Raw genomic sequence first — 23730 nt, 5'->3', positions numbered from 1 at the left:
TCTTGAGACCTACGAAGAGGAACTAAGCTCTTTTCCAGAGACGGGTAGAAAGAGCTCTCCTGAGCCAGGGCATTCTGCTCTGTGTTTGTCTGACGACCCTTCTCAAGATTCGGGGAGTTTTATCTGTCTCCCTGTTTCTGCATCTTTGTCTATCTTGTCTTCTCTCTCTCTCTCTCTCTCTCTCTCTCTCTCTCTCTCTCTCTCATCCCATCTCTGTCTCAGATCATTTCTTGGGGACTCTGCCTCAGGGCTCCCACTCCCCCGTGTGTAGGAAACCTGACCTTCATCATCTGTTTTTTATATTTTGGAAACGTCCACTTAACTTCCTACCTGAGGGGAGTGGGGGTTGAGGAGCAGGCTGCCTGGCTCCACCCCTTTCCCTGCCCCCTCCTTTCTGAATCCGATCCTTCCCCCAGCTTCTGGCCCCCAGAGCTCTCAGCCGAGGCCTTCCCTGCCCTGGGTCACTGTGGCACCAGGAATCAGGTCCGGATTCATGACCTTCCCTCCACAGCTCACCGCAGGGTGGGGGAGGCAGTGAGGCCTCTTCTGATCCACTGCTGCTTTGCTGATTTGGGAAAACGTAAAAATTCCAGGCACCGAGAGAGCCCGGTGGAAACCAAGATGGAAAGTCAAGTCATTTCTGCCTCCAGGCAGCATTACAGCCAACTGGGTTGCCTAACATGTCATCACAGGGGTTTATTTAATGTTATTGTTAATACTAGCAATAGATTACACATACTGAGGGTGTGTCCTGTGCCGGGCACTTTATATAACTTTGCATATCATCCACTCGACAGCTTTATATGGTAGGTACTATTATTATCTCTCATCTTCTTAATGAGAAAACGAACACTACTTGCCCAACATAACTCAGCTAATAAGATCTGAACCCAGGTTTCTCTGACTCCAAGTTTACTCCAAGTTTTGCAAGACCTGAGAAGTTTTGTACATTTCCTTTTAAAGGAAATAAATCCACAGAACTCAGAATAAACCTCCACGGTCCCAGGGAGCCAGGCACCCCAGTTGGAGAGGCATTGTTTGGAGCGCACTACTTCCTGGGAGACCTTGAAGAAGCAACCAGCAAAGAGTGTGTGGAAAGGCTAGAAGAGGGCATTTCGGGAAGGAAGAAGTGGGAGGGCAACGTAAAAAGGAATGCGAACGATGGCTGTGAGTCAGGAGGCAGTGCAAGTACCAGTCTTCGAGAGTCTGCTCTGTGCAGGGAAATGAGAGGGTGGAGGGCAGGGCCCACTCACAGAGGCCTGAGGCTCAGTTCAGTTTATGCGCCAGGTGACTGGGCTGGAGAGTAATACCGTCTGCCCTCCACATCTGCGGGTTCAGCACCCGCAGATTCAAACAATCATGGATAGAAAATAGTTGGAGTGAAAACATTACATTGTTGCTGACGTGTACTGTGTAGTTAGGCCTATGATAGTTGTGTCTGTATTGAACATGCAGACTTTTTTTTTTTCATTCTTCCCTAAACAATACAGTATATCAACGACTTATATGACATTTACATTATATTAGATATGATAAGTACTCTAGAGATGATTTAATGTATATGGGAGAATGTGCATAGATTACACGCAAATACTGTGCCATTTTACTTAAGGGACTTGGGCATCCTCAGACTTTGCTATTCACGGATTCCTAGAACCAATCCCCCCATGAATACCAAGGGATGACTGTTCTCCAAAAGAAGTGTTTGAGACCTAGGCTGGAGGTAAAAGGTAGACAATTAAGAGGGCTGATGAGCCCGGCCAGTGTGGATCAGTGTTTGAGCGTCGACCCATGAACCAAGAGGTACCCAGTTCCATTCCCTGGTCAGGGCACTTACCCAGGTTTCAGGCTCAATCCCCAGTAGGGGGCATGCAGGAGGTATCGGATCCACATCTCTCATCGGAAGTTTCTTTTTCTCTATCCCTCTCCCTTCCTCTCTCTCTAAAATAAAATTTTAAAAAATTAAAAAGAGGTCTGCTGAAAGGTTGGTATTACAATCCAGGCAGCGTAGGATGATCTGACAAAACATGTAGAAATTGTTTATCTAAAAGACATTTCCAAAGAAATTTAGCATTTTGGAGCCATCTGCTCCTTCCCAAGGATTGCTATCTAAGTTAGCCTTTGCGCAGGGTGGGGTGTGGTAAGCAGAGGGAGGAGCAGGGAAAGCTCATGCGTCTGCAGCTCTGAGCCTTCGCATTGCAGACAGACCCTCTGGTCAGAGGGCTGCTGGGCCCTGAGTGAGAGCACTCAGTACTCTGAGCTGGACACTGGCCTGAGGACTTTGGTCTGGGAGGCCCAGGATACTGACCTGCCAGTTCTTTGGGGTGGAGCAGGTGGACAGATTGTAGACCTGGAGCCTGAAGCAGCAGTTTTTGTGTCTTTTTCAATTCTTTCAAAAGATGATTCCTCTCCCTGGGTGGCAAAAAAAAAAAAAAAAAAAAGCAAACGAGCAAAATTTGGTTAAGAACTCAAGAACTGCCAATTCAGAAACTCTAATCTATTCAGAAAGTTAAGTCCTTTTTTTCAGAGGCCAAAAACCTATTTCCATCAAAGATTGTATATGTCTGTGTGTCTGAGAGCTGGCGAGGGCGACAGAGTGAGTGTGAGAAGGAAAGAGTTGAAATGCCTTTGTTCCTGCGTGCAAGGCTGCTGCTCCGGGGCTTATGTGTGCGCACTGTACGTACATTTGTGCCTGTTTCTCAGGCCCCTGTGTGCATTGAACTTTGAAACCATAACAGAAACACTGAAGCTTGGCAAAGAATAATTATCTAATTTTGGAACATGTTATTATAATACCTACATGATGTGTAACGAACTTAACAATGTTCGCGTTATATTCACCAACTCTGAGTTACAGGCCCACGATGCCAAGTCCTACCCACGTCAGAGGCTTCTCTCTCCAAGACCCAAGAGCAGCGCAGGCCCTATAGAAAGCTCTGGAAGGAATATTGTCCACCACAACAGCCCCCTCATGGATCCAAAGGGGGGCAGAGCCTGTCTTGGGATAGCAACTCTGTTCCTCCCAGAATCCCCCTTCCTCCCCAGTAGGGGACCCTCCGGAACTGGTAAGGAAAAAGCCATATTGGGGTCACAGAGGCTGATAGGCTTTCCCTGACTCAGCTGTGGGCCAGGAGGCCTCCTGATCAGCCAGGCTCTCTCCTCTTCCCCAGGGGGCTGGATTGAATTGAAGCTGAGTGTGAGGGGAATGTTTGCTGTTTGCTGCTGCTCCCTGCTGACTTTAGCCAGTAGCTCTGTTTACAAACCCAGGTTGGTTTTCCCAGCACAGTTAATTAGACCAGAGACATCTGGTGTGAGGGCTGGGGAGGGCATCTGCTCAGAGCCTCCCCCCCCCCCCACACACACACACCCAGCAGCCATGGGCCAGTGCAGGGCAGAACAGCTAAACTGAACCAGACAGGACTCGAGCAAACCCAAGGTTCTCAGGGGAATCGTGGCTTCTCTCATTCTGCCTCCCCCAGGCTTGCTAAATTAGATTGGACCCCAGCCCTCTGAGTCTTTGGGACCCCAGGAATCGGGGTTGGGTGCCCCAACCTCGGTGGGATCACAGGCTGGAGACCAAGGACTCAGTTCTCTCCTCTGCCCTTCCATGTCCAAGAATCTCTGTCCTCTCTCTCATGACAGTAACTCTGTGCTCTGTAGGAACACCAGATTTCTTTGGTCCCCCTGTAGGAAAATATCCCCTCCCCGACACCCCCTTAAGAAGGAGGTCCTGGGCCCTCCTCCCCCTCCCTGACACCTCTCCAGGCAATCTCTGACACTGCGGGGGAGGAATGTGATTGATCAGTCCGGGACCAGAGGGAGGCAGGAAGGTGCCCAGGAAGGTGAGAGGAACTGGGGTGGACAGTTCCAGGGCGATGGGGAGGTGGAGGGCCGGGAGGGGGAGGGGCAGCGGCTTATCTCTCCCAGGAGGGGGGAGTTCACTCCAAACAGCTAATGCACTGGCGTGTGAAAGCCCCTCAATTAGCACTAATGATGCAATCAGGGAGGGAGGAGGAGGGACCAGAGGTTCTGGTGGAGCCAGCACCAACTTACACAGTACACACTCCCTGCCTCCGACACAGTGGCCCCTGCAGACACACCAACGCACCCACTCCACAGACGGTATGGACCACGCACGTCCGTGGGTAAAAACGCACTCTTTGCAGAAACCACTAGCATGCATTTGGTTCGTGATCCGCTGCGGACCGCGTCTGAATGCAGGGATCCCCGAGGGGGAGAAGGGGTTAGGGACAAGGAGAAATCGGAAAGACTTGTGAGAGGAGGTTGAGCAGTGCGTCTCCGAAAACATGATTATTCCTCTGATCTCAGAGTTCCCGTCCCACGCGCGCTCGCAGGTGCAAGCCCCTCTGCGTCCTCCCCGCAACACCCCTCCCTCGAATCCGGGACTTGGGCCAGGAGCCATCACCCCCAGCCTCACCCGCGGGAGGCGGGACCCCCGGGAATTTCCTGCGCCCCGTCAGACCTCCGGCCCCGGGTCCCGGGAAGGGCGCTCTGGGGTCACACGGATCTCCAGACCGACCCCAGCTGCTCATCCGCTCCGCGAAGTCCGTTACCCGCGGCCTCGCCCCTTTTCTGCTCTCCCACCCCGCCCCGCCGGCTCCGTTATCCGCCTCCCGGTCCCGTTATCCCACAGCCACGGCCCCGTTATCCGCCCTGGCGCTGGGCCGGGAGCCCTCGCGCGTCGCCGGGCCGCCGCCGGCCCCTCCCCCGCTCCCCCGCTCCCCCGCCGGAGTCCGGGGGCCGCGCGCTGGGCAGGGCCGAGCCGCCTCCGCGCCGCTTCCCAGGCCCGGACGGCCGCGGGAGGAGGTCCTGCTGTCAGTCAGCGGGGAAGGCCGGGCCGGGAGGCCGGAGGAGGCGGCGCCGAGGACGCTCGGCCCGGAGCGGGAGGCGGAGGCGCAGGCGGAGGGGCGGAGGCGGGGGCGGCTCCGGGCCTTATAAGCGGCGGGGGCAGGGCGGGCGGGAGGCAAGTGTCAGGCCGATGTGCCGCCCGCGAGGGGCCGGGGCCGGGGTCGGGGCCGCCGGGGCCATGCGCACGAGCTGGGCCGGGGGCCGGCGGGGCGCGCAGCGGAGCCGCCTCGGAGCCTGAGCCTCCCGGGCCGGGCCGGGGAGCGCGCGGGGCGGCCGGCCGGGGGGAGGGGAGCGATGCGGCGCCGGCGGGCGGCGGTGGCCGCGGGTTTCTGCGCCTCCTTCCTGCTGGGCTCCGTCCTCAACGTGCTCTTCGCCCCGGGCTCGGAGCCCCCGCGGCCCGGCCAGTCCCCCGGGCCCTCGCCAGCCCCCGGCCCGGGCCGTCGCGGGGGCCGCGGGGAACTGGCCCGGCAGATCCGAGCGCGCTACGAGGAGGTGCAGCGCTATTCCCGCGGGGGCCCCGCGCCCGGGGCGGGCCGGCCGGAGCGGCGGCGCTTGATGGACCTGGCGCGGGGCGGGCCGGGCCTGCAGCGTCCCCGGCCCCCGGGGGCCCGGCCGCCGCCCGACGGCTCCCCGAGCTGGCCCCCGGCTCCCGGCCCCGGCTCCCCCGGCTCCCCCGGCCCGGGCCCGCGCCTGGGCTGCGCCGCGCTCCGCAACGTGTCCGGCGCCCAGTACGTGGGCTCGGGCTACACCAAGGCCGTGTACCGGGTCCGCCTGCCCGGCGGCGCCGCGGTGGCGCTCAAGGCGGTGGACTTCAGCGGCCACGACCTGGGCAGTTGCGTGCGGGAGTTCGGGGCGCGGAGGGGCTGCTATCGGCTGGCGGCCCACAAGCTGCTCAAGGAGATGGTGCTGCTGGAGCGGCTGCGGCACCCCAACGTGCTGCAGGTACGAGGGCGGGCGCGCGGGGGGGACGGTGCTGGCTGGACGTGTCAGGCGCGGGCGCTCCGCTGGAAGAGAACCCTTGGCTTTGTAGAGGAAAGACACGGAGCCCCGATCGCTGTGCCCACGTTAAGCCAGGGGCAGAACCTGGACCGTGGCGGCTTCCCAGTACACACCCCAGGTCCCAGTCCTGGGTGGGGGTCCCCTGGCGGAGGGACTCCTGCGTTTCTCCACTTCCAGGCTCTACTTCTTGAAGACAGAGGCCAGTGCAGAGGGCCCCAAGCTTGGGGGGAGGGCCCCAAGCTTGAGGTGGAGGTCCGGGAGCTCTTAGGGCCCCCCCTTCTGACTGGAGCTAGAGTGTTGAGCACCAGGAAAATGACCCCAAGCCAGGACTCGGGACAGCAGTCATCCCTGACTCAGGATCCCAACGGCGGTAATAGGGTCCCCTTTCTTAATGGAATCTGAACCCCACTTCTCTCACATTCCAAACAGTGGCTTTGAAGATGGAGTGGGACAGCAATGGGGTTGGGTAGGGCTAGAAAGAGACCTTATGTCCAGCTTGATTCTCAGAGATGATCCCCACCGTTTTCCCCATCCAGAAACCACTGGAGGGACTTGAGGGGATTGGGTAGTAGGCCAGAAAGTGCACAGCCCTTCCCCAAAGTGGCCCCGGGATTCTCCAGGCCTTAAAGTGGGCCCTTGAACCATCGGAGAAGCCTCAAGGTCTTCGCTCAGTGCTCAGGGGACAGGCTGAGGGCCGGAAGGTCTGAGGGTCACGTTATCTGAGCAAACGTGGCTAAGAGGCTGAAAGATGGAAAAGGCTAGATGCCCAGGTTTCTATTAAATGGGACTCTGTCTCCTGTTCACTGGGGTAGGGGGCGGGGAAGATGAGAAACCCCCTCCTCTTGTTCCCTCCAGGATAGAGTAAGAGTGGGCCTCTCACAGTCCCAGCACTGCCCTAACACAGCCACTTCCTCCTCTCCCCCAGGTCTCTGTCCTTGAGTCGGCCCTAGGATTAGACAAACTGTTCCCTTTGCACATGTCTGAGCAGCCTGAGAGGGGAATCCCTGACTGCTCTTGGCCCACTGAACTAGGGTGTGTACAAACTCCGCACTGGAAGAACCTTGCCCACACCTTCCACCTCCTAGCGGCCTAGCCCGTTCAAACTAACCTTTCTGCACCCAGAAGAACTGATCAGAAACCCAGGATTCCTTCCTCCTTTCTTCAGGAGTGAGATGGGCCCCCGGCCTAGATGGGCATTGCAGGATAGGGTAGCCAGGCTCTCAGCTGTGTACAGTCCTGCTGCCTCCCAGTCTCCCCAGGCTTCCCCGGCCCTTGTCGGACACCTGTGACCGAGTTCTGGGCTCTGAACTGGTTGCTGGAGGTCGGGCAGAGCCAACAATTGTGGGTGGTTGTGCCTGGTTGCATGGCTGACACTGTGTCTGGAGCTTAAGAGAGTGAGCGGCTGGTTACGTGGCCATTCTAACTGAGAGGATCTTGTTGTCTTTGCTTCTAAGGGGCTCTTGGAAAGACCCTATTTTTTGGAAACCCTGGGGTGTCAGCCAGATTATGAGTCAGTGGAGGTCTTTAGTGACTTAGTAGGACATTAGTGTTAATTGCTCAAGACACAACACACACACACACACCTTTGGACAGGTTATAAGTTTTATGAGCTTTCCTGTCTCTTAGGGAACTTCTCACTTACCCCCGCAAACTTCCAGACAAGCACCCAACTGACAACCCCTGCCCCCCCGCCCCCCACCACACATATATCACAGAATGGATCTCCACTGTAATGTCAGGTCCCCAGCCCAAAAACACCAAAGGAAAAAATTACAACTGAATAGTTTTCACCCAATTCCCTCAGGAGACCAAGATTGGTTGTCTGGGGTTGGCTATTCGACTCTCTTGGGGTCAAAACTGGGGTTAGTTGCCCTAGGGCACGTGTTACAAAGTGAGTAAGGTCCCAGGTCCTTTCTGTTAATGCATGAAAAACTGCCGAAGGAGGCCAGGGGCCGGTCCTGTGAGCTGAGGGGCTGCTTTGGGAGTGGATCTCCCGCTTTATCCCCCAAGCCCTGGCCAGTGTCCCTCTGGCTTCTTCAGCAATGCCACCTCTGCGTCCAGGGAGCCTGCGTGGGGTCTTCAGTGAGGCTTCAGGAGGCTTCAGTGAGGTTGTGCAGGGAACTAGAAATAATGTTGTTGTAATACCTCTTAATCATTTAAAATTTCAAAACCATTTGACTGTTTGCTGAACTGGGGAGGAACCAGAGAAGGTTTCTTAGATTTTCCCCTCCCCCAGGCCTCCAGAGGCCCCCTCCCCCTCTGTGGCAGCCCCCAAGTTGGTGCAGTGTGTTCTTTTTTAAAAAACTTTGATTGGTTGCTTTTTTTTTTTATAGAGAGAGGGAGAGACAGACAGACAGCCATTGACTTGTTGTTCCACCCATTCACTGATTGATTCTTGTATGTGCCCAGACCAGGGATCGAACCCAAAATACTGGTGCATCCAGACAAAGCTCCAACCAACTGAACCACCCAGCCAGGTCATTAAATGCGCTGTTAATGAGGTATTAATCAACACCCCTCAGGAAAAAATAAAAATTCTAATAGAAAATGCCCAGGATAGCCCTAACCAGTTTGGCTCAGTGGATTGAGCATCGGCCTGCGGACTGAAAGGTCCCAGGTTCGATTCTGGTCAGGGGCATGTACCTTGGTTGAGGGCACATCCCCATTAGGGAGTGTGCAGGAAGCAGTTGATCGATGTTTCTCTCTCATCGATGTTTCTAACTCTCTATCCCTCTCCCTTCCTCTCTGTAAAAAATCAAAATATATTTTTTTAAATAAAGAAAGAGAAGAAAATGCCCAGGATAGCATGTTCCACAGGGCACCTTCCAGTGCCTCGCTCTGGTCTCCAGGGACTGCTTGAGCGAGAATTCTCTATCCACCTTCTGTGATCCCCCTCCCCAACCAACCCCAATACACACACACACACACACACACACACACACACACTCCCTCACGTGATAGATGCCTCTGTAGCCCAGGGCCAAAGGGCACAAGGGTCTTCCCTCCAACCCCCCTCCGTTGTCCCGGGAGGCCCCAGGCCTGCCTGAGCCCAGATTCTGGCCCTGCTAGAGTATACTTCTTCTCCCAAACGAACAAAAGATACGGCTGAAATGCTCAGCCTCACGCTTCCTGGGGGGGTTAATGGTGTCTTTTTATTTTTTCCTGAGGGGTGTTGATTAATACCTCGTTAACAGCGCATTTAATGACCTCCGGGTGTTTAATAACCTTCAGAAGTTTCCCACAAAGGCTCAGACTCTGGGCAAGAAAATGAGAACCAGGCCCCAGGGCTGCTCCCCTTACCTTCCCCCGCCCCACCAGGGTCTGGGGCCTCCCTGAGCTGATTGGGGAGGGGGTGGGGTGGAGAGAGAGGGAAGAAGAGGGTGCCTGGGACTGGCCCCAGATCCCCCAAGTTGCACGCAGTCCTAGTGATCTGATACTGAGCGGTGCCTTCCCTCATGCCAGCAGGACTGGGACAGCTGGCTCTGGGGTCAGGGAGCTGAAGGGCACCCTTGGGATGGAAGAGAGTCTGCGAGGGCCTGAAGTGGAACTGGGAGGGGTGTGAATCATGGCATGAAGGGTGACAATATGCAGGGACATCTAGCTTGTGGACTTGGCTCCCCCTGCCACCCCTCCCCGCACTCCCCCCATTGTGCTGCTCTCTCTTCTCCCTACTCTGGCCCGGACAACTCGGCCTTCCTACTCCACGGGGTACTGATTGCTTTGAGCACAGTCTGACCCCAGCTGATGTGCAGTGTGGTGGGAGAGGCCAGGAGAAGCAGAGTTCTCTGTGGATGCTGGTTTAGGTGTTAGTGACAAAGTCAGGCTGGGCTTCCCAGAAGCCCCTGACCAGCTGAGCTATACCAAGCTCCTCCCCGGATCATCTGGAGTGGGCAGGCCTTTGTGATCATGCCCCTAAAGGACTGACCTTTCCCAGGAGCCATCTCTTACTACCACCCCCACTGATGTGTGTGGCCCCCGCCCACCAACATATGCAGAGAACACCCAAGGACGTGCCCCTTCGAGTCTTTGTTCTTAATGCTTGTTACCGATGCTGAGGGAGCTTGCTTCTCCTCCCACAAGACCTGAGCAGAAGGGGGAAAATGAAACTGCCAAAAAGTGGAAATAATGAGAAATAAACAGGGATTGGAGCAGGGAAGGAGGTATAGTAACCATTTGCTGGCTTGTCGATTAGCAGACGGTATTCTTGGAAAGAATCAGGCTGTAGAATCAGTGTCATAAATGTGAATTCTAGCTCCTGAATTCATTATCCTGTGTGACTTCGTGTAAGTAACTTAAACTCTCTGAGTTGATTTCCTTACCTGTAAACTAGAGATAATAATAGTACCTACTATACTATTTGAGGTTATTATAAGACTTGCGTTGTGCCTGTAAAACCTTTAGCACAATGCCTGGCTCACAGTTAACACATGGTGGCCAGACCAGCCCATGTGCCTGAGCGGCGAGAGGTAAGGGGCTGATGTAGTCAGGAGGAACTGGCTACGGGGACAGAGGGCAGGCTTCCCAGGCAACGCTGCTATTCTCTTCTGGCTCCAGCTGAAGCAGAGGCCGAGGGAAGGCCATGGAGGGGGGCTGGTAGCAGAGCAAGAGGGTATAATAGCCATCCCTTCTCTGTCCTCACTCCCACCCTGGGACCTAATGACCCACCCTGGGCCTCCCCCAGCTCTATGGCTACTGCTACCAGGACAGCGAGGACATCCCGGACACCCTGACCACCATCACGGAGCTGGGCGCCCCCGTGGAGATGATCCAGCTGCTACAGACCTCCTGGGAGGATCGCTTCCGAGTGAGCAGGGAGGAGGGCCGGCCCTGGGCTCTTGGCTGGGATGGTTCTCCCTTAGAAGGCCAGCCCACCAGAGCAGCTTCCACCCTCCTCAGCACTGGGGCTGGGGCGGGCTGGGGCGGGGGGGCGGGGAGGGCGGGGAGGGCAAAGCAGACTCGGCCATCAGCCAAAGGGTTAAAGAAAGAAGCCAGGCATAGAGGACCCAGACCTTTTTTGGGCTCCAGCTACACACACTCTTCCCCCACATACACTCTCAGCCTGGTTGCAGAAAGGTCAGTGTCCTCCTTCTCTTGCCACACACTGGGCTAAAACCACACGCAAGATGCAACTTCAGGGAGGAGATCCGTTATCCCCAGACATCCCTGCGGCCCACTTCCCACTTACTCCGTGTTACTTTCAGGGTCAGGTCAGCCAGGGGTTAATAGAAAATCACTGGCTTGCTCTATGAGGCCCCTGGCCTCAGCCCTTAGTGAGCACGGGGCCTTTAAAGTAAAGGTCAGCCCCCTGAGCTAAGTCCGGAGTTCCAAAGGAGGGAGCCCCGGAGCCCCAGGAGAAAAGCAGTGAGCAGCCTTGTGTCTGCCCCTCAGATCTGCCTGAGTCTGGGCCGCCTCCTTCACCACCTGGCCCACTCCCCGCTGGGCTCTGTCACTCTGCTGGACTTCCGCCCCCGACAGTTTGTGCTGGTGGATGGGGAGCTGAAGGTGACGGATCTGGATGATGCACGCGTAGAGGAGACACCGTGTGCCAGCAGCGCCAACTGTGTACTCGAGTTTCCAGCCAGGAACTTCACCCTGCCCTGCTCAGCCCAGGGCTGGTGTGAGGGCATGAACGAGAAGCGCAACCTCTACAATGCCTACAGGTGACCTCCACCCCCTACTCACTCGGGAGGCCAGCGAGGGAGCGTGGGCCGGGAGGGCATGGCTGGGAGAGAGCCAACAGGAGGCCAGCCAGAGTGGGAGTGGGAGGCTCAGCCTTGACCAGTGGAATAGCAGGAAGGGAAAGGCTTCCACCCAGTCAAGAAGGGAACATTCAGGCTCCTGAGGGTGACGCTAAAAATAGCCAGCTCCAAGGAGATTCTGGGCTGGGGGTGGCAGCTGGAGGCTTCTTAAAATAGTGTCCGACTCAGAGCTTAGGGCCATGACACTGACACTGCCCCCCCCCCACCCCACCTTCACCTCTGGAAGCTCCTCCCTCGGCCCCAGCCAGGGAGCTGCTTTGACTCTGGTCAGTCAGGGTACTGTGGGGCTGAGGGGTGGGGAAGACTGACTCCAGACTTGTTTGCTAGGCCTGTTGTGGCCTTAGCCTTGCCCAGACCCCAACCCTGAGTCTGAGTAGACTCCATGGACAGTCAGGGGAGGTGCCTCATTGGTGGGCCCGGGGAGGCAGGCTCCCTAGAGATCATCGGGATTCTATCCCAAGCTGGCGTAGAGGAAGGATGTGTCGCCGAAGGCTGGACCACTGAGGCCCTGGTTTCTCTCTGCTCCAGGTTTTTCTTCACATACCTCCTTCCCCACAGTGCCCCACCCTCACTACGGCCTCTGCTGGACAGTATTGTCAATGCCACAGGTGAGCTCTCCAGGGCCCATCTGCTTCCCGTCGCCCTGCCCCTCCCCCAGCAGGTGTGGGGACAAGAATGACCCAGGGCAGCCCCCGGTCCAGAAACCATCATCTCCCAAAGTGGCATTCTGTGGCGAACCTCCTCCCCAGCCCACCAGTCCTCTGGGCCCAGGCTCCAGAGGGAGAGGGGGAAAGGCAGCTGCCTGCCTGCCTTGGGAGAAGCAGGAGCCCACGCCCCCTCTCATAGCCACCCTGCGCCCTGCAGGAGAACTCACGTGGGGGGTGGACGAGACGCTGGCCCAGCTGGAGAAGGTGCTGCACCTGTACCGGAGCGGGCAGTATCTGCAGAACTCCACCGCAGACAGCAGAGCTGGTGAGTAGCCCCGGCAGGGACCCCGGGGCTGGGGAGGTGGGAAACAGGTGGGAGGGGGACCCGTCTCCCTAATTAGACGAAGTAGCTCCTGCCCCCTCTAAGGCTTACTTGGTGTGATATACAGGCTGCTGGCTATGTAGCCTTCACTTGGAGGTCTCATCTCTGGCTGAACTAGAACGATAACTTGACCTTAAACCAGGGGGGGTTGGCACCGACACCCCTTCTCTGGGTGGCTCCAAACTGCACTGTGTACTGTCTGTGTGACTGTGGGCAAGTTACACTTGAGCTTCCCTTTCCTCATCTATGAACTGGGTTCAGTATTACCTGCCTCACAAAATTCTTACGGGCGTAAATACCAGGTGAAGTGTGTGAAAGCAATTAACCCAGTTCCTATTCCACAGCTGGAAGACGGCACATGTTTGCTTCTCTTTCCTTCCTCTACACTTCTGGGGCTAGGAGGGCGGCTGGAGGGGGGCGGGGGTGGGGGGTCGGGGGGGACCCACACTGAAACCAGTCAAGAAGCCCTGGAGCAGGGGAAGGATTTAGTCGCTGCTTAGGGCAGCGGTCCGTCCCTCCGCTGAGGCCCTGGGGTTTAGTGTGGTTGGCAGGGGAGCGAGGGGTGGGCAGCCTTCGCATTCAAGGAGCTCCGGCCAGTCTTAGGGGTTGGGGAGCCCTCGTTAGCCCTGTAAATAAAGTTTAACGAGGTGAACAATGGCTGGCTCTGTCCCTGAGGACGCCGTTTATGGGGCTGTAAATCACAGCCGCCTGGACTTTGGTCTGGTCCCTGGTAGAAGGAGGCAGGAGGGCGGGGTGACCAGAGGCCCAGGGCTTCTGCATTATCAGTCCAGAGCCGGGCTCCCCAGGCAGTGGGAGAGACGGAGAGACGGTGACCCGGAGGTCTGCCGCCGAGCCAAGCCTGCTTCCCGACTGAGCAGATTTCAGAAGCTCTTTCTGTGTAATGGGGAGATCTCAGATTCTTCCTCCAGCCTCCTCCCCAAACACTCCAGTTGTGGATTCCCACATGGTAATTTTTGTGTTTTACATTCATTTGCATGCCTCTTAGCTTCAAAAATCCCTGACTGCCCCCTTACCTGAGGGACTGCCTAACCTCTCTCCCCATGACCAGGAGGAGGGCCACCCTAGGCCTTGTGCATCAGAATCTGCACCTTAACCAGATTCCCTGAAATGGATATGCACAGGGACGTTTGAGAAGCCCGCTCTCAATCAATGTCCAAAAGGTTCTGACTTCGGCAACCAGCCTGGACAGCCAGTGACTCTGGGTGCGCATTTATTTCATACATGTGCCCGTCACCGTGTGCTACCTGAGCCAGCTGCCTGTTCTTGGATTTGGGGGACGTGTGTCTCCCCAAAACTAAATCTGAGCCTTGCCTTTACAGAGGAGTCAGCCCCGTTTCAGCGTGCTGGCTACATTCATCTCCATGCTACGGGGACTGGGCTGGATTTCAGCCTTCTAGGAAGTGAATCTTCCTGTCCTTTTCAGAAAGCGACCAAGCCCTCACCCGGGGGCACACAAAGTTCTCATTTGTGCTCCATCCCCAACCCAGAGTACCAGCGCCTGCCAGACAGCACCATCCCCCAGGAGGACTACCGCTGCTGGCCATCCTACCACCACGGAAGCTGCCTCCTCTCCGTGTTCAACCTGGCTGAGGCTGTGGACGTCTGTGAGAGCCATGCCCAGTGCCGGGCCTTTGTGGTCACCAACCAGACCACCTGGACAGGTGAGCCAGTGGGAAAGGACATTATGAGGGATGTGACTGGACTTCCCAGAAGAGGTTGATAGGTAATGTTTCCCCCATCAGCAGCCAGAGATGATAAGACTGAGATGATAAGAGACAAGTATATGTGTCCTCAAGGCCAGTCTCATTAGGAAGAGTGGCCCTGCCTCCAGGGAGAGAAACATCCAGACCAATTTACCTCTCACCTCTGCCCCCAGGTCGGCAGCTGGTTTTTTTCAAGACGGGATGGAGCCATGTAGTCCCTGATCTCAACAAGACCACATATGTGAAGGCCTCTGGCTGACCTGTCTGAGGGCTCAGCTGACCCTCCCCGCCCACTGGGCTTGCCTGCGAAGGGCGTGACTTGCACTGGCAGCATTGCGTGTCACCCGGAACCGCTACAGACAAGGCTGACATCCCAGACAGACGGAGGTGACCAGGACAATGTGCAATAATGCCAAATGTTAAAATGTGAGTTTACCAGTCTAGGTGTGGGACTGCTGGCTCCAGGGCTAGAAATCCTGGGGGGCTGGCGGCCTCTGCAACCCTCTGGGCTGCCAGCAAGGCTCAGGCTGGTCTCCCCTTGGGGGCTCTGCCCCTCACTGGGACAATTCCTTGGGCAGCCCCATCACTGTGTTCGTAGTGTGAGAATGTAGCCAAAGCCCCGGCTGCTGCTGCTGCTGTTGCTACAGGTGCCATGGCCTAGCGGGGGCTGCGTGGGGACAATCGGTCAGAGTGTTCTCTCCACTGAGCTCCAGACAGGAGACTTGACAGGATGCTCCAGGAAGTCAGTGATCCTGTACTGGGGAGGCCACCTCTGGCCACCCGACTGGGGTTTCTCCTGGGCCAGCCCAGGGACAGGCGCAGAGGAGCACACATGGTATGAGCCAAGACGTGGGGTCGAGGAGCAGGTTGCGGTTTGAGCCAGGACCTGGAGTGGGGGTGGGGCCAGGGCCTTTCTGCCTCATTTGCTTTCAGTGAAAGCCGAAAAACAGCCAAAAACAGCCTCTCCCTCCTCCTGGAGTTTGTATATCCAGAAGCTTTTGTACTTCTTGTTCATTAAAATGTTTATTTTTGTAAAAAAAAAATCAATCAATTAATAAAATGACATTTCACACGGTAAGGCCCCTCCCCAAGTTGCAGTTTCTTGGGCTGACTTACTGGTGTGTTTGCGGGGAGGAGTAACGTGTCATGAGGGATGACCTTTGAGGGAGTGAAATCCCCATGGAAAACCTGAAGTGGGCAAAATGTGTTTTCAGGCCCTGCTCTTATGGTGCCCACCTCCCTACCTGGCCATCCACATCCGTATCCGGACATGAGAGACTCCTTCCCCTAAGGAGGTTCACATTTTAACACACACCAGCTCCTCATATGCAGAGCCTGCCCCAAAGGAGTGATGTCCAAATGGTGGGATGTCAACCATCCCAGTGGGGAACTCCCCGTCTTCTCACTGGATGACCTCGGGGAACCCCAAGCAGCCTCCGGTCAGGTCAGCCTTGCCTGCGTATAGGGTTGGGCCGGGCCATCACCACCACTGCCTTCCACAAGGTAATGGACACTTTTCAGAGAGAGTTTTTCTCTGAGCAAGAAATATATGGAAAGTAAAGAGAAAGGAAGGCCTAGGAAAAGACCAGCCCCATCTTCTGGGTTTTAGGAGGGACAGTGTAGCAGGGGAAAGTCCAAGTGTATGGAAGCCCAGAGCAAAAAGATGACTAAGGGTTCAAGATCACACTGCAGCCAAAGAGAGCCCCAACATGGATGCAAATCTTCTAACCTGAAATCCTACCTCTTCTGCCTCTAGAACATTCTTAAAGTGCACAAACCTTTGAGAGTTTTAGAAAGAATAACCAAACTTTAATAACTTAATTTCTTTTCAACAGATGTAGTTGGTGTAATTTCTCAAATGCAAAATGTCCTTGTAGCCCTGGCTAGTTTGGTTCAGTGGATAGAGCATTGGACTGTGGACTGGAAGGTCCTGGGTTCAATTCCGGTCAAGGGCACATGCTCGGGTTGCGGGCTCAATCCTCAGTAGGGGGCGTGCAGGAGGCAGCCAATCAATGATTCTCATCATTGATGTTTCTCTCTCTCCCTCTCCCCACCTCTCTGAAATCAATTTTTTAAAAAATGTCCTTGTAGTCCTAAGTGATGGAGGAGCCGCTGTTAGCTCTGGAGTCCTCATCATGGACGTCACTTGGACCCTCAAGTTGTACCTCACTACCACTATGCCTGACCCCCCCACACACACACACACATCTTGCCTCTGGCTGCTTGGGCTTGGTGATTGTGGTTGGGGGCGGGAAGTCAGAGCCTCCACAGACCCTCACACCATGACTCAGCCAAGTCACATCCCGCCCATGCTCGCCACCCTCGGTCGCCACCTCTCCAAGGAGGCCTCGGCTTTCCTCAGCCCTCAGACCGCTTTCCTCAGCTGAGTTCATGCACATGTAGCCTGCCCCGGGCCCTCTGTTTTACTCCAACTGCCAAGCAGTCAGTGGGGCTCTGAGAGCAGGAGGAAACATGGTGCCACACTGGGCCTCAGGCGATGCCACGGGGAAGGGGTAGGAAGGGCTCTGGGGTCTGAGCATGCTAAGGGAAACGAGAACCTGGTCACAGTCAGCAGAGAGGGTCACAGGGCTCAGGGACTGAGGGACCCGGTGAGAAAAGAGAAAGCGGAAGATGAACCCAGCACTGCCTTCTGAGATTCTAGAAGTTTCCAGACAATGGGTTCACTGGCAGTCTCTGGGCTCCATGAGGAATGGTTATCCTTCTAATTTTACATTCTGAAAACTGAAGCCCAGGTCACAGCTGAGCATTGAAATCCAGCCCTAACTTCCAAGCCTGTCCCTGAGGGGGGATTGTGGCAGGAGGAATCTAAGTTAGAGTTAGGGAGCCCCTGATTACTTTGAGTGTGTGACAAATTAAAATGGAGGGCCCTGGCCTGCTCGAGCAGTGGTTAGAGCGTCGGCCTGAAGACCAAAGGGTCACCAGTTCAATTCCCGTTCAGGTTCCTCAGCCCGGTAGAGGTAGGGGTTCCTGCGGGAGGCAGCCAGTGCATGAATGTTTCTCTCCCTCTCTCCCACTCCACCCTCCCTCCCACTCTCTGGAAATCAATGGAAAAAATATCCTCAGGTGAGTATTGAAAAAAGTAAAAATGGAGGTGCAAAGCACAAAACACCTTTTTAGAAAGATGCACCCACAGGAGGCGGAAGGGATGGTGCGTAGCTCCTTCCTCCAGGAGAGTCTTGCCTCAGAACCGAGGGCAGAATTGGCCGGGGTCAGTCCTGCAGAGCGTAGAGAAGAGCGTTTGCAGCTGGGAATGAAAGGGATAGTGAGTGAAAGCCTGAGGCTAAAAAATTACCAACCCCCCAAGATGGCCATAGACATGAAACCACCTGCCCAGTTCCTGGGTACCTTGTCCCCTTCCTGTGGGAGCCAGAACCATCCCCCTGTCCCCAAAGTCCGGGTCCTTTCCACTCCACTGCACAGCCATACCCAGGTGTAGTGCATGGGAGTAATATATTCACCCAGCTGAAGCCTCAGGTGATGGTGCCAGGGGAGGGAAGCCGCAGGTGGGTCCTTTCCCGGGCTGCACACGAGAGGCCACGTTGCTACTGGTCCCCCACGAGACTCTGGAAGAATTCTGGCCAGTCCTGCTTTTTGCTCACTGTGTGATCTGGGCTGTAGCAAATCCCCGAGCCTCCATGTCCTCGTCTGCAAACTTGAGATTAATAGTATCTGTTTCACAGGAGTGTTCCAGTAATTGAATGAAATCATGATGCAAAGGTCTCAGCCAGTGTCCACAAACAGTGAGTGCTTAGGAAATACTGGCTGGCACTGTCCTTATTCTTGTTATGAGTGAGCTGAGCCCTTAACACCCATCCACTGCCTGGCCTGGAAGAGGACCCAGGCTGGCTGAGGAGAACCGAAGCACAGCCAGACCGACCCCAGACCCCACCTCTCGCTAGCCCAGCAGGGAACACTGCCACCGCCTGGAGGAGGTGGAGTCCAGCTCTCCGGGTCAGTGCCCTGGGAGTGGAGTGCAAGGCAGACAGAAGGGGGAAGAGGATTAACATGAAAGCAGAAAATGGGATTAGGAGGCCTCAGGATAATGTGCTCACCCACCCCCCAGCCATGACAACGGCTTCTTGCTTTCACTTTATGGCTTCTGAGTCCGGAGCAGAGCATGTAAGGCTGGGTCTCCCCCTGCTCCCAGGGGCAGAGCCGGGAAGAGGCGTGGTAGATGCAGAGCATGAGACTACTCAGGCTGCTAGGAAGAGGGGCGGGGATGCCACACTTTCTCGTTTAATCCTCATGGCAGCAGGGTGAGAGGGGTGAGAGCCCAGAGAGGTGAGGAGCCAGGATTTAAGCCGAGGCGATTGCCTCTGAAAGCCTGTGTTCCTTCCACGCTATCCACTGCCTCACGCAGTAGCACAGTGTCCCCCTGGGCCCAAAAGACCAATGACCCACTCAAGCCTGCCCCTTCCCTTGGGAAGGATTTGGACTCACAGCCTGCCTTTGACAGGAAGCCCAAAGGGGAATTAAAGGAGATCAGTCTCCCTCTCCAGCATCATCCTATAAGTGTGAGGGTGTCCTGAGAGCCTGACCTTTTTTTTTTAAATATGTTTTCTTCATCCTGCTTTTGTTTTTGTTTTTTAGAGAGAGAGGAAGAGAAAGAGAGAGAGAGACAGAAGCATTGATCAGTTGCCTCCTGCAGGTCCCATACTAAGGAATGAGCCCGCAAGCTGGGCATATGTCCTAACCGAGAATTAAACCGGTGACCTCTTGGTGCATGGGTCAATGCTCAACCACTGAGCCACACTGGCCAGCAAGCCTGACCTTTATTAAAGGATCCCTTTGAGGTCTGTCATGCAGGACTTTTTTATTTCCCCTGTTCACCTCTCTGTGACTCCAGGCTGCCCCCTTAAGTGGAAAAAGCACTTCATCCGCCCACTATGAAGAGCTCCACAGGAGATGGCGGTCGGGGGAGGGGGAAGAAGGCAGTGAGAGTACATGTCTTCTGGCTCCCTCCTTGTGAGGTCACCCTGCCTGGCTGTGTCCTTTGGCATTTGACTCCTTCTGAGTTTGGGGCAAACCTACCTTGAAGCCCGAGGGAGCTGGATGTGAGGTCTGTAATTGTCAGGCCACCAAGACAGAGAGCAGGGGAAGAAGAGGAGAGACCCAGCACACCACCCCACTTCTCATTTGAGCTTGAGGGGAAGGCAAGAGAAGAATTTCCGTTTTTGTGCCCAGTTTCATTCTTAGCCGTTCAGCTACTTGTTCTGTTTGAATGAAGGACCACATTGGGTCCAAACTTTCAGAGAGTCCTCTACAGCAGCGGCTGCCAACCGGTGGTTCGAGGACCACTGGTGGTCCATGAGGTCCAAAAGGTAGGCGACCGCTGCTCTACAGCAGACACTCTCATTCGGGTCATGGTCATCCCCAAGGAGACAAAACTTGGTTCTTGGGAGACGAAACGTTTTGGCAATCACAATGGTTTCTGGCCCTCCCAAGGGCCGCAGTACATAAACAGGTGTTCAGTGTGTCTGTGCTAAAAAAAATCCACAATAGTAATTGGCAGGGGACCGGGCAACAGTGAAAAATAAAAGCACTGGGTTATAGTGACTCTTACCTCTTTTTTGGGCTGTCACTGAGAGCTTTGAACCGGTCATCCTCAAAAATGTGGGTTCTACAATAATTTTCTGAACTAGTCCCCTAAGATATGCATGTTTTGAAGCACTCTCTGAGCCGTTCATAATGAAAACAAAATGCAATTGGAATTATTTTTCACTTAGTGCTTTACTCCATTACCCTAGCCCAGTGGTCGGCAAACCGCGGCTCGTGAGCCACATGCAGCTCTTTGGCCCCGTGGCATGGGCCACAAAGTTTCAATCGCACTGTATGCGCGCGCCCGCACGTGGTATTTTGTGGAAGAGCCACACTCAAGGGGCCAGTTTGCCGACCACTGCCCTAGCCCATGGTGAACATCTCCCTGCAGCTTGCAGCCTTCACTTGTTACTTTCCTACACAGAAGAGCTCGGGGTCATTGGCCAGTCTGGGGAATCCAATGTGCACTCACTCTTCTCTCAACTGATCAAGCCACAAAATATTTGAGTGCTAGTCACTGTCATGAATACCGAAATATCAGACATGCCCTGCCTTTCAGGAGCTCACAATGTCACTGCAGATGTCACAAAGTGGACAAATTCAACAAGGCAACATATGAGCTGTGACTACAGGGCAATGAGGCCCATTTCCACATGTGGCTTGTGAAAGCAAAGGGCTTGTTGGTCACATCTCACATCACTAAGGGTCAGTTAAACTGGTCCCCTAAGAGCATCAGTTCCCCACGAGGCACCCCCCGGGTAACTCTTTTCCATCCAGAGAGAGGCTGATTTATCCTTACTCTGTATTTCTTATCTGTAAGCCAGTTCCCTATTGTCCCTAAACATTCCCTCCATTTCCATGGTGACTCCATAGGCTTTGGTGTGGAGCCCGTCAGAGACTTCTTGAAAGTGTAAATAGAGTGTGTCTACTGTTTCCCCCCTTATCCATACACTTATTTGGCCCTTCAAAGAGCTCTAGTAGATTAGGGAGGCACGATTTCTCCTTCCCAAAGACAGGCTGCCTTTCCACCGGAGGCGGAGTTTGCTCAAGTGCTCGGTAATCCTGCCCTTAGAGGTTCTGCTGACTTGCCTGGCATGGAAACAAAACCTGTGGGCCATGTCCCAGAAGCCCCCAGCACCCTTCCGTTCTTCAGCACAGAGGTCAGTCTCAAGAAAAAGCTCTCATTTGGTCCTGTCCTTCCATAATATCCATCTTCCAATTTATTTAAGGAAAGCCATGCAGACAAAATAAAAATGAAATGCACAGTATGCTTTGCTTTCCATTGCCTGGAGATTTAAGGCACTGTTATTCATCTGAACTCATACGGAATATAATAGTGAGGTTATCTGTATCACATTTCATTTTATGACATATCACCTTGTTTACACTGCTCTTTAGATTGTTTATGGAATATAGATTACCTTTAAATGCTGCGGTCTTGTTTAGCCATTTTTTTCCCCTCCTGTCAATAAAAAATTTTAAAGGCAGCCATTGTTCTAAGAAATGACTGTTGTACTTAGGGCACAAAGATGCTTTAATCGGGAAAGACAGCTTGTCTTGTATCTTGGCCTCCCATATCTTTCTGAACCAGGCTTTGATGCTATGTGGAGGTTTCTGACTCCATCGTTGAACTATGCAGCATTTTGCAGTTATTAAGAGCAAATGAGTTTCTTCTTTAAACATAGGCCTCTGCTTAGCACATTTAGTACTATTTGACTTGGGTCTCAAGATAGTGCTATTCCTGGAATGGACTTCACATGCTGAAAAAAAATTACTTTTAATTACCCACAATCCTATCACATATGCTAAAATGACCTTTTCTTTCCTATAGCCTCTCCAACAATTTGCTGAGGTGAAGAGATTTATACAGGGCACTTTTGGGTTAGGAATTTACAGTTTAACTCTTTAACGCACAAGTCTGTTTATAAACCATTTGTGCTACTTCTGGAAATATATTCTGAGCAAGTAATTCAAAATATGGAAAGATTCAAATGCACACAGATGTTCCTTGAAACAGTATTTAGGGTAGCAAAAAGTGAGGATTATATATCCATATGATAAAATATATAAATTAGAATGTTAAATGAAAAAAGCAGGGTACAAACCCATGTATGCAACTATGCAAAAATGTATGTGAGAAAAAGACTGCAAGGGATACACAGGACTAATTTGGCAAGACTGCCAAACTAATTAGTGTTTTTTTTTAATTTTCTAAACTTTTCTTGTATGTTGTAATGTTGCCTGATTTTAATTTTTAAAATTATTTTATTTATTTTTAATCCTCACCTGAGGGTATGTTTTTATTGATTTTAGAGACAGAAGAAGGGAGAGGGAAAGAAAAAATCAAACAGTTGCTTCCCTTACGTACCCTGATGGGGGATCAAACCTGCAACCTGAGCATGTGCCCCGACCAGAATCAAACCCGCGACCTTTCAGTGCATGGACTGTGTCCAACCCACTGAACCACACCAGCCAGGGCTAAAATTATTTTAATTTGATCATTTTTTCAATAGATTAAAAGAGCTCAATCATTTTACCTAAAGTAGAACCAAAATCTCTCTCCCATTTTTAATATAAATGGACTTTTGGAAAGTCAGTCCCCTTCACCCCCTGATCCACAAAAAGTGTCTGATGGCTTCATACAGGAGTTGAAGTCACAAATGACTCTAGGAGCCAGCAGGGGAGGCAGCCGCGCTGCCTGCTGCCATCTGGAGAACTTAGGCCTGAGTGCATAGGTATTTCAAGGGAATCAAGAGGTTTTTTTGTGATTCTCCTAATTTATGCATTTTTTGCCACTAATTCAAATTCAAAAATAAAATAAAGACATTTGTGAGCCAAACAGAAAATGTCTCAAGCTGGATTCAGCCAGCTGGCGGCCAGTTTGCGATTTCTAGCCTAAAACCCATTTCTGACAGTACAGCCAACTGCCTGAGCACTCAGGCAACCCAACCTTCCCCGCGTTCTCCCATTCGCCCTTCCTCAGCGAGCCTGGCACCACTTCCGGCTGTTTGATAGGGTGATGAGGATATTAGCCCTCAGAATTATGAAGGCTTGTAAATCTGTCCCTAGTTGGATGCATTGCTCTTGCCAGAACGTGAAAGCTGGCGACATTTTTAATATTAATTTGTTTCTTCAGCTGTCGCTTACATTTAATGTGTCTGTGAGGAATAGATTTGATGCTATTTAAATATGTTCAGTTTCATCTTTGAGCCTCTTCATAGTTGTCAGATGGTGCCAGCTGGGCCCAGTCTCTGTTTCCAGCTCGTTGTCAACCGGACACGAGCCGTCAATGTGTTCATCATGTTTCTTTCAATGCCACTGGCCTGGCACCACTCACCGCCTTGCAGGGCTGACCTCACGCTGTGGCCACTTCTTCTGCTCCCTCTCTACTCTCTCTGTTCCTCTCTCCCTTTCATCCCCGGAAGCTCCTTGGGTACCACATCCAACCACTGAGGGGTCCTACCTGCTTCCACCCTGACAACCTCCTCCTCTGGAAATGAGCCTTTTCCCGGCAGTGACCCCACTGGCTTTGCCACACAGATTTTCCCACTGCTCTCAGGCCCTTGGATATTTGACCCTGAACTTGCTGCAAGGTGCAGCTGGCACGCCAGGGCTGACCATCATTCCCTTTCCCTATTATCTCACGGATGGGCTGGCTCCACAAGTTCAGTGTGATGGCCCTGCTGCCCCGGGACCATGGCAAACTGCACCCCCAGGATCTTCTAAGAGCTTGTGCATTGATCAATTAATTAACCACCCATCAATAAACAAGTGAATTGAGGCTCCCTGAG

General features: G+C 53.7%; 1 protein-coding gene and 1 long non-coding RNA gene across 3 annotated transcripts in view; one reads left to right on the top strand and one right to left on the bottom strand.

Annotated features, from left to right (window-relative positions):
* Positions 1-4914, bottom strand: part of LOC132213436 (uncharacterized) — a 117327-nt gene extending 112413 nt beyond the window's left edge. Inside the window, exons 1-2 of one of the 2 annotated variants that reach the window (XR_009447999.1) lie at positions 4439-4914; positions 2309-2412 (exon numbers count right to left, since the gene is read on the bottom strand). This is a non-coding gene — a long non-coding RNA (uncharacterized LOC132213436). Of the gene's footprint in view, positions 1-2308; positions 2413-4053; positions 4302-4438 lie in introns of those variants that run through there. The other variant, XR_009448000.1, reaches the window with a different exon arrangement.
* A 63-nt stretch (positions 4915-4977) lies between these two features.
* On the top strand, positions 4978-15458 carry PKDCC (protein kinase domain containing, cytoplasmic). The gene is made up of 7 exons (XM_059660000.1): positions 4978-5811; positions 10550-10672; positions 11257-11528; positions 12156-12235; positions 12492-12599; positions 14165-14338; positions 14554-15458. Exons 1-7 carry the CDS (start codon positions 5164-5166, stop codon positions 14637-14639), a joined length of 1491 nt encoding a protein of 496 aa, XP_059515983.1. The 5' UTR covers positions 4978-5163; the 3' UTR covers positions 14640-15458.
* Positions 15459-23730: the final 8272 nt, after the last annotated feature.

Source organism: Myotis daubentonii, chromosome 12 (assembly GCF_963259705.1).
Source record: "Myotis daubentonii chromosome 12, mMyoDau2.1, whole genome shotgun sequence".
Taxonomy (NCBI): Eukaryota; Metazoa; Chordata; class Mammalia; order Chiroptera; family Vespertilionidae; genus Myotis; species Myotis daubentonii.
The sequence above is the reverse complement of the archived record's forward strand: the minus strand, read 5'-3'. Positions and strand labels throughout refer to the sequence as shown.

Coding starts and splice junctions, on each gene's coding strand:
- PKDCC (XM_059660000.1), top strand. CDS start 5,164: ATGCGGCGCCGGCGGGCGGCGGTGGCCGCGGGTTTCTGCGCCTCCTTC. Junction 11,529..12,155: donor AACCTCTACAATGCCTACAG/GTGACCTCCACC, acceptor TCTCTGCTCCAG/GTTTTTCTTCACATACCTCC. Junction 14,339..14,553: donor CAACCAGACCACCTGGACAG/GTGAGCCAGTGG, acceptor CTCTGCCCCCAG/GTCGGCAGCTGGTTTTTTTC.